We start from the raw sequence: 10,429 nt of genomic DNA on the forward strand, positions 1-10,429 counted from the left end.
GGCCGCTGAGCCTGCGCGTCCGGAGCCTGTGCTCCGCAACGGGAGGGGCCACAACGGTGAGAGGCCTGCGTACCGCAAAAAAAAAAAAAAAAAAGACAAATACTATATGATTCCACTTATATGAAGCCCCTAGAGGAGTCAAATTTATAGAGACAGAAAGTAGAATGGTGGGTGAGGGGAGAGAGCAATAGTATTTAATGGGGACAGAGTTTCAGTTTAGGAAGATGAAAAAATTCTGTGAGTGGATGGTGGTGAATATACAACAATAATACAACAATGTGAATATACTTAATACCAGTGAACTGTACACTTAAAAATGGTTAAGGTAATAAATTTTATGTTATGTGTATTTTACCACAATAAAAGAAAAAACTGGGGCAAAAGTATACATATTGGCCCCTTGGGAATGCAGTGTGGTAACACAGATGAAGGGCCATAAAAATATTCCTGGCCTTTGGTGAAAAAAAAAAAAAAATCCCACTTCTGGGAATCCAAACAAGGCATGGAACCTAAATCAAGAAGTTCATCAAGGAATTTTTTTATAATAGGGAAAAAACTGGAACCATAAGGGATTCAATAAACTGTAGGGCATAAACTCACAGGATGATTGAAACCACTGAAACAGCTGACAGTGAATTTATATGACACGGGAAAGTGAAAGTGTTGAACGAAAAAAAAAAGACAGGGGCTTCCCTGGTGGCGCAGCGGTTGCGCGTCCGCCTGCCGATGCAGGGGAACCGGGTTCGCGCCCCGGTCCGGGAGGATCCCGCGTGCCGCGGAGCGGCTGGGCCCGTGAGCCGTGGCCGCTGCGCCTGCGCGTCCGGAGCCTGTGCTCCGCAACGGGAGGGGCCGCGACAGAGGGAGGCCCGCGTACCGCAGAAAAAAAAAAAAAAAAAAAAAAAAGACAAACGATCTTACGTTTAGAATCATCAGATGATATTTAAAAATCCCTAAAGAACAAGCAGAAAAGAAAGACATCGAACGCATAAGCATGACTGTCCTCAGGGCAGAGGACTCAGTGCCTTTTCTTCCCTTTTCAAGCGTTCTACATTTTCCCAATTTTTTCTCATGAAGTTTGTTCTAATTTAAAAACTGGAGAAAACACAAATCAAAAAAAAAAAAATTTACAAAGCAACCGCCTTGCCATGTTCTGTTTTAAGATGTTTTTCAAAGTTACATTGCAGCACAGCCTGGCACTGTCACCCCAAGTCCCTTAAAAGAAAGCATGAGTCGCCAACGGAGCCAGCGTCTGGGGCGGCCGCTTCTGTTCTGAGCAGGCGTCAGACCTCGGAACCAGGTGAGGACTTGCCCCAGGTGTGCGTTCGCGAAAGGATGCTGTGTGGAGGTCGCCGTGGGTCCACAGGCCCAGGTTCCTCTGTAAACATCTAGCAGCCAGACAATCCTCAGGAGGGGAGCTCGGAGCCACTTAAAAGGTAGCTGGCAGCTAGAAGCGTGATTGGAAAAAGGCAGCCACCGGGATTTCATGCAAATAAGCAACATCACACACTAGGAAACATCGTGGCTTTTCCCTCTCCTTGCCAAGCCAGGAGGTGAGAGAAGATGCAGGAACATCACAGAGGCGCGGCAGGGACTTTCTGTTCCAAGAGTTAACAGAAGGGCTAAGAGTTAATTAGAAGGGCTAAGAAAGCAACTTAATCCCTGCTTTGCGATGAGAAGGTTTCTGCCAAAGGCAACCCGAAGGCTGGGGAAGGAACTGGCTCTGAGATCTTCTAAACAGTGACAAGAATTAAATTTGCAGCCTCAACCCAGACCCTTGCAAGCTCCAGGGGCCAAGGAGGCTTCAGGGTGATTGAGACAGGTGTGCTCCCATCAAAAAAGCTGGGCCAAAACGTCATCCCCACCTGTTAACTGCGGAGTGACACTGCTTGGGACCACATGGATCTCAACTCCCAGCCACCCAATATGCTGTTCCCTCTGCCTGGAACGCTGTTCCCTCCGCTCCTCACCTGGCTGGCTTCCGTGCATCCCTGCTCATCCCACTGGTTCAGCAGACGGATCAAATGCCCCAGCCTGAGTCCTGCGTGGAACACCTTTCTCCCGCCTTCCCTCATGGCTACTCATCCCTGGAGCTGTGCCTTTGGGTGCCTCACTGGTGCTCCCCAGCTGCCCTGAGCCTCTTCACCCTGTTCTGTAAAGGCCTGCTCACCCCTCCCACTAGTCTGTGCCCTCCTTGGGACGGGACGGTGAATCCTTAGAGCTGAGCACAGTGCCTGGTACACAGTAGGTGCTCCATAAATGCTTGCCAGAGGAAGCATGATTCGTACCTTCAAGGAGGTTATAATCCAGTGAACAAGTTGAGACAGGCAGGCCTGACAACATGACTGAGGCTGTCACAGTGTTCTGCCAATCACGACCCCCGAATGAGTCTGTTTAACAACAGCCAGCATTTAGTGAGCACCTACTATGTGCCAGGCACCTTGTTAAGTGCTCTATGTACCCTCTATCTCAGAGACCCCCAAACAGTTCCACAACCGTGCACATCTTACTAACAAGGAACCCGAGGTTCAGGCAGGAGAAAGGGTCTCGCACAAGGTCACGTAGAAAACAGCTGAGTCTCTACTCAACGACAGGCTTGTCTGCCCCCAAGTCGCCGAACCAGCCACCCCTCCGTTCAATGCTCAGAGAGAAAGGGCTGCCCAGGAAGGAGGTGCCAGTGCCCAGGAAAACTGCAGAGGTCGCCCAAGCCAGCACCAGGAGCACCAAGCCATGTCCTCTCCAGCCAGCTGGGGCATAAAGCCCAACAGGAATGACACCAGGGCGGTCATAAAAGCAGGCTGGCCCACATCCGGCACTGACCAAGCAGAATGAGCTCCGAAGGAGAGGCTTATTTTGGGAAAATGGAAACAAAACAAAGCCCTTTAATTGGAGCCATCTGGGGAGCAGTGGCCTGGGGATGGGGCTGGAGGGGACAGGGTGGGGAGCTGAGCGGAAATGCGTGGGCGAGGCTGCCCTGCCCACTGTGGGCATGAGAACCAGGTGGGGAGAGCCGCTCCCAGCCTGCAGGAGGCATCACAGCAGGGCTCCTCCGCCCTAGCATCTGGCCATGCACTGTTCTCGTCTTCCTCTCCCACCCTAGCTCTTGGCAATTTGGGGCTCGCTGAATCCCTGTGAAGAGCTGGGGAATCCCTGTGACCACAATGCCAGACGCCATGAGAGCCTGGCTGAATCAGAGCTAGGCCCACGACAGTTCTCTCAACTTTGGGCCAAGAGTCTAAACCCCAAATACGGATCAAGATTGTCAAGCCTATTGTCTAACCTGGGGAGAGTGAACAGATTTCGTCTGATTGATTATCGCCTAGGGCTTTGTGTTAAGAAGGATTCTGAGGTCCAGTCTGAATGGAGCCATGACTGAAATGTACAAACTACAAGTCTGCAAAGAGAGGCGTCAGGGCATTTAAGACCATTGCAATCAATCAATCAGGGAACAGATGAGGGGCTGAGTGGGAATGATGGAGAGGGAGGCAAAGACAAGGAACGTTCCAGAGAATGATCTAGTGATCTGGCGAATGCTGAAGTCAAAGGATGAGGAGGGAAGAATTGCAGCGGATTCCTGAGTTCCTTGCTTTGGTGCATGGAGAGACGAGGGGGAAGGAAGAAGGATGCCTTTGCTTTTTAATTTTAAATATATATATAAAACATAAACTTTCCCATCTTAATCATTTTTAAGCATATGGATCACTGGTATGAAGCACATTCACAGTGTTGTGCAACCGTGGCCACCATCCACCTTCAGAACTTTTTCATCTTCCCAAACTGAAACTCCATACCCATTAAACACTAATTCCCATTCTTTCCTCCCCCGGCCCCTGGCAACCACCGTTCTACTTTCTGTCTCTATGAATGTGACTCGTTTAGGGAGTCATATGAGTGGAACCATAGAGTGTTTGTCCTTCTGTGTCTGGCTTATTTCGCTGAGCGTAATGTCCTCGAGGTTCATCCACGTAGCAGCATGTGTCAGAACCTCCTTCCCCTTTAAGGCTGAAAAATCTTCCGTTGTATGGCTATGCCACATTTTGCTTATTCATTCATCAGCGGACGCTCGGGTTGCTTCCACCCTTCAGTTATTGTGAATAATGCTGTTATGATTATGGTTTACACGGCACACCTTTACTTTTGGACCCTAAGTTTGGGGCCCTTGTGTGACATTCAAGGGTCGACTTTCAGGAGGATGCTTGAATGACCTGGGCAAGGGCTCAGGTGGGAGACTGGGCTGGAGGTGCAGGTGGAGCCCCACATGTCAACCATGATCCCAACAGGCAAAGCCAGGGGCATGAGACGGGGAGAGGGCACAGCTGGTGGCAGGGCTGGCGGGGAGATGAGAGAGAGCAGGGGAAGGGAGGCAGGGGAAGCGGCTGGAGCCCTGGGGTGCCCAGGTGCGGGGCAGGGCCAGGAGGAAGGGCGGGGCCGCAGCTTAAGAGCCTGGGATGTATCTGGAAGGCCGGGGAGTTATTCATTCATGCACTCATCCACTCATTGCTTGTTTCCAGGGAGGAAATACAGTGTAGCCATGATGTGCTGGGGTTCACATCCCCGCTCCACTGCTTAGCAGCTCTGTCGCCTTGGGCAAAATACCTAACCTCCCTCCAGTGAAATGGGCAAGTGTCTTGAAGGCAGTGACTCCATTTCCCCATTTGCAAGATGGGCATCACAATAAAAGGGCTTCACGAGTAAATGCCTGCAAAGCACTTACAGCAGTCCCCGGCACACGCATGACTAAATGCTGTCATTCCATCCATCCACCCAACCGACAGCACCACTGGGCAGGGGGCCCTGCACTGGGCGCTGGGGTGCAGCTGTGAAAACAGGCATTGCCTCTGTAGCCTGGAGCCAGTGATGGACACAAAGAAACCGAAACCTCACGCCATGATCTAGACTGTGACGGGCGAAGGGTGAGGGGCTGCAAGAACATGCAGGCAGGCTCTCTGCCCAGTCCTGGGGGCTGAGGGCTTCCTGTAGGAGGTGACCTCAAAGCCTGGTGGGGCAGAGAGTGGCTTGTCCGCTGTTGCATCCCCGGGGCTGGGTACAGGGACTGGCACGCAGTAGGCACTAGGCTGTTTTGTTTATGAGTGAGATACGGGTTATCCAGGAGAGGGCGGGAACAGGAAGTTTTGCCGGGCAGATGCAACAGCAAAGGCAAAGGCCAGGAGGAGAGAGGCAGTCTCGGCCCATCCTCAGCCCTGCTGAAGGGCAGCTGGTGCAGCCAGAGTGGGAGGGGAGGGAGGGGAGATCTGGAGGCTGCCCGCATCCTTCCTGGGCTTTGGGACTTCCCACTCCTGCAACTGCTGGGTCCATCCTGAGCCCAGAGGGGGGCGAGGCGGCCAGGGCCAGCTGGGCCCAGGGCCATGGGGGGCTGCTTCTGAAGTAGAGGCTAATCAGGGCCGCTGCCTTGACCCCTGACCTGACTGGGGCCCAGCATTCCAGCCAGAACCCCCAGGGAGAAGGAAGGAGGACTTGGCGCCCCGGCACTGGCCTCGTCCAATGCAAACACGGCCGCCCACTCGACAGGAAGACGCAGTGGAGCCAAAGCTCAGGAGACCCAGCCGGCGTCGGGCTCCACAGGGGCCGGCAGGTCCTTCTGACGTCCAGCTCCCACTGGGCCAGGCCCCGCTGCCCTCTCGTCCCCTCCGCTCTGGCCATCCAGGCCGTGCAGGTGCAAGAACACACCGAGCGGCCTCCTGGCTCCCCTTGGCCTGGAATGCCCTCCACTCTTTTGTCAACTCCCACCACCCTTCAGATCTCCGAGAGGCCCGCTCACCCTGTGTCCCCTGAGCATAAACCTTCATCCATCCACATCGTTCCCGGGGCCCAGCTCGCCTCCCGGCTCCATGAAGACGGAGCAGATGCTGAACGGACGCGGGGAGAACTGGCCGTGCACACGGGCAGTCCGCAGCCGGGATCTGAGGCTGGAGGGCGGCGGGCAGGAGCCCACTCACCATTCCTCCCGAAACCTTCCCCTCCTTCCCCTCGCTCAGGGGCTCAGAACTCACCTGCTCAGGGACTTAATGGTCTTTCCAGTGGGTTCTCAGGAATCCAAGAAAGTGTACAAGCAAGAAGGGAGGCTCCCCTGAGCCCAGCCAAGAGCTGAGGCGTAACCTGGGCGTCTATCCTCCCCAAAGGCAGCTCACTGCGGGGAGGGTGCCAGGGTCTGCGGGGGGACCCTGGGCGCTGCTTCCACCCTCAGAGCCTCAGTTTCCCCGTCTATAAAAGAACGAACGGGGACCTCCCTGGCGGTCCAGTGGTTAAGACTCCACGCTCCCAATGCAGGGGGCACGGGTTCGATCCCTGGTCGGGGAACTAAGATCCCGCACGCCGCACGGCACGGCCGAAGTAAAAGAACAAACGGTGCTGGGATGGGGTGCTGACTTAGTGGGGTCCCTAGCACGTGGTGAGGGCCCCCTGGGTGCCGTGTTACCCCGGATGGCCATCCACCTCCCACACAGCCGCTACAAGGCTCCAGCCTGCTCACTTCCCATGGCCTCCGTGGGGGGCTGGGGGCCACCGGGCCCCGCTGCTGCCTCTTCATCCCAGACAGGAAGGCTCAGCTTAGCGACAGGGCTCAGGGATTGGGAACAGATGTCTGCGAGCTCGCAGGGGGCTGGGAAAGCAGCGACCTCCATCCGGGGCTGACCGGCCTCCTGTCCCTCCCCCGGCCTCACCCCACTCCCTCCAGGAGACCGGGGCCAGAGCCGCTGCCTACTCCCCCCTCCAGCGAGGTCAGGGAGAGAGGGGGCAGAGCCAGCAGAGGCGGCCGGAGGGCTCCCCCGCCCACCTTGACTGAGGGTCCACCCGGCCCCCACCAGGAATACCCTGATGATCCCAGACCTCTTCTGGCCCTGATATTATGCAATCTGTGGCTCAGCGTGGAGAAAACCGAATCTGAATGGAACCAAACGTGGGCCACGTCTGGGGCTGTTGTGGGTCCCCAGAACCCCTCCTGCATACATGGGACCAGGGTCAGGATGTCTTTTGGGAGCCAGCTGGGCGAACATTTCTCAATCCCTTTGGAAGAGGCCACCCCAAGGGGAACCTCAGCCTGAGCCGCTCTCAGCAGAGTCCTGTCGGTCACACACAAGGACTGTCCCAGCTCCTGCAAGCACTTGGCCGACCTGAGCTCACAGGACCTGCACACTGCCCGAGAGGTAGCAACTCTCACCCCGTTTGACAGGGAGGAAACCGAGGCACGGGGAGGGGGTGGCGTTTGCCCAGTGAGTGGCTGTGCTGGGCCTGAGCGCAAAGCCTCTTCTGTGGCCTGGGGCAGGCAAAAGAGAGCGCTGAGCTGGGCCCGGGGCACAGGACGGAGGAGGTGACATTGTCCCTCCTTCATTCATTCACTGTACAGACCCTTCCAGAGCCCCTCCCACGTGCCTGGTGCTGCACAACACGATGGGAAGAACAACGGTGTGTGTGTGTGGGGGGGGGGGCGGCGTAGGGCCTGGCACACACCAAGTGTAAACGGGAACTGCCCCAAATCCAAACACGTAGACCCTCTCCCGCCCGCTCCCGCCTCGTCTGTGCCTGGCCTGAGCCCCTCGTCTGCCCCGGGTTCCACCCACACAAGCAACACATCAGCCAATCCCGCATCCTCTGTCATGGAACAGACTGTCTCCCACAGACCCCATCCTATCCCAGATTCCTTCCCCTGTGGCCCTGGGGTCCTGCCAGGCCAGTCCAGCCAGCTCCCCCAACCTCTCTCCCCGCACTGGTTTCCTGTCGCACGCCTGGGTAGAGACCCTGTCCCATCCCATCCCTCCCATCCCATTGACAAGCCCCACCTGGAGAGCCCGACAGGTCAATGGGTGGTAACAAGGCCTCAGAGCAACCGAGCTTCTTGGGGTGGCAGTGGGTACCAGCCTGCTCTTCTGAGAAGGCTCGGTGTCCCCTCTACCACTTCAGTGCCATTCCCCAGCCCTCCCCAAGGCACTGTCACCCAGAGCTAGGAAGAGCCAACTCCACCGATGGGTGGAATTCACGTCAAGGAGTTTATGCTCTGACCTTGGATACGCACGGATGTCAGGATCATTTAGCAGCCGTGTGTCTTTGGGCAAAAGACTTAACCTCTCTGAACCTCAATTTTCTCATGTGAAAAATAGGGATACATTCCCATAATTCCTTATCAAAACTGTTGGGCTCCGGATGTAGTTTAGAATTCAGAACTCTTCCGACTTTAGCGAGATGATACTGTCCTTACGCCATGCATTGTGTTAACACCTCCAGCCGGGTCTAGGGCTAACAACCATGTTCAAACATCTCAGGAACAGAATGTATGACTGTTCACTCTAGGATCAACAAGGTCTATAAGTAGCCTCAGGTCAGGTTTAGCAGCCGAAATGAGTTATAGAAATACTTTGAGGAGCTTCCCCACTGGTCCAGCGGTTAAGACTGCATGCTCCCAGTGCGGGGGGCCTGGGTTCGATCCCTGGTCAGGGAACTAGATCCCGCATGCACGCCGCAACTAAGAGCCTTTGTGCCACAGCTAGGACTCAGCGCAGCCAAATAAATAAATATTAAAAAATAATACTTTGAGTTTTCAGAGCTTTGGGAGATTTTGAACCCACAGATAAGGGAGAGTGGACCGATGGAAACACTCCCTCCCCGAAAGGGCTATGGAGCCAGGGGTCAGGGGTGGGGTGGGGTGGGGGAGGTGGCTATTCCCATTCCCTGAAATGGGGGAGATGCCAGGAGGGAAGTGCTGGGTCCAGACTCGGGATTGTGATTCCCGGGGACCTAAGGGCTCTTGGACCTCGGCGTGGGGTTGGGTGGAGAGGCTTGGGCACGGCAGAGGGGCCATGCCATCCGGTCCAGTTACCCAACAGCCAGGTGAAACTTGGCTCCTGCCCTGAGGGCAACGTTCCCGCTGATGAACACGCTGGCTCTGTCCCCAAGATCGCTCCCAGGGACGGCACACAGCCTCAGGGATTCACTGAACCCCAGAAGTCAACCAGATGCCCCCAGATTAGGAGCCCCTGCCCCGGAGAGCTGACTAGTTCACCCCCCGGTGGGTCACCTCCCTTCTTTGCCCACAACAGCTCTGGGTCTAGGATGGACAGTCATTACAGGGCATGGCCTCGCACCCAGATCCACCGCTCTGTAAAGGGCTCCCACCCCTCCCAGCCCCAAGAGACACCCATCAGTCTATCCTTCCAGATAGTGGGGGGCACCGGTCCCTTTCCTGACGCCCCCCACGTCTCGATCCTACAGCTAACCCAGGGCGCGCAGCCTCGAGCCCCCTATGGTGGGCACAGGGGACGAGGTGATGGCGGTGCCCTGAGCCCGCGCTTACCCAGGTTGAGGGTGATATTGACCGAGGTGGGGTACTGCACCCCGAAGGCCACGGACGGGCTCTGCCACCAGGTGCTGTCGTCCTGGCTGTGGAAGTCGGTGAGGTAGGAGGCGTTGTGGTGGCGCTCGGGGTCGGCGGCGTCGCAGCGCTGGCACTGCGCCCCCGCTCCCTGAGCGCCCACGTGCGGACAGAAGTCCTCGGGCGGGCGGCCGCACGTGTGGGAGGCCTCGGCTAGCCTGCCGAACGCCGCGTTCTCGAACACGGGCAGGCAGCGCTGCGGGCGCCCCGCGCCGTCGTAACACGCGCCCATGCCCGCGCCGGCCGCCCGCGGCGCCAGGAGCGCCAGACCCAGCAGGAGCGCGGCCACCGCCGCCATGGTCGAGGGCACCGACGCCCTCGCGGTCCGGCAGTGCGCGCCCGGCTGCGCGCGCCCGCCTCGGCTCCGGCTCCGGTGGGCGCGGACCGCGCGCGCGGGGCCCCAGTACGCGCCTCCCCCGGCGGGCGGGACCCACGGCGGGAGGGAGGGACAGACGGCGGGCAGCGCCCCGCCACCTCCCCACTGCTCCGTCCCTGGGCGCTCACCCCCACCTGGTGGTCGTGCCCGGGAGTGCCCGGCTCCGGAGTAAGCCCCAGCTGCCTTGCCCTGGCTCCGCTGGGAGACCCTGGCTCTCCGAGCCTCGGTGTCCTCGTCTGTAAAACGGGATTGGTAATGATGCGGGTTCATCCCCGTGCTTGTGAGGTTTCAGTGGCTGTCCATGACATGGAAACTGCTCACTGGTGCCTTTCAAGTCCTGAAATAAAAGGGGGCATCAGGGTCTTTAGCTGGTCTTTCCCGTTGCACGTCTCTTCCCAGCAATAAAGTCACCCTAGGGGTAGTTCCTTAAGTTGCCACTGTTCCATTAACTCTGCAAAGTGCTTCTGCTGCTGGCTATCCTCTGCTCTCAAAGCAGAGATTCTAAGCTGACATTTGTGACCAAGGATACCTGGTCTCATCACAGACATCACCTCAGAGAGAGACCTGCCCTCCCCCCACCCGCAGGAGATGCCCCCTTATATGCTCCATTCATTAAAATTAGTAAATCAAAGGAAAAAGCCCGATGCTCATATCAATAGATGCTAGAGAAAACA

At 56.8% G+C, this 10,429-nt stretch overlaps 1 protein-coding gene across 1 annotated transcript in view; it reads right to left on the reverse strand.

Moving 5' to 3' along the window:
• The window catches only part of LAMC3 (laminin subunit gamma 3), a 37,651-nt gene extending 27,974 nt beyond the window's left edge, over positions 1-9,677 (reverse strand). The window contains exon 1 of the mRNA XM_028497382.1: positions 9,302-9,677. Coding sequence (XP_028353183.1) covers positions 9,302-9,677 — 376 coding nt within the window. The remainder of the gene's footprint in view (positions 1-9,301) is intronic.
• Between the last annotated feature and the right edge of the window lie 752 nt (positions 9,678-10,429).

The sequence above is a fragment of the Physeter macrocephalus genome, chromosome 13, assembly GCF_002837175.3.
Source record: "Physeter macrocephalus isolate SW-GA chromosome 13, ASM283717v5, whole genome shotgun sequence".
Taxonomy (NCBI): Eukaryota; Metazoa; Chordata; class Mammalia; order Artiodactyla; family Physeteridae; genus Physeter; species Physeter macrocephalus.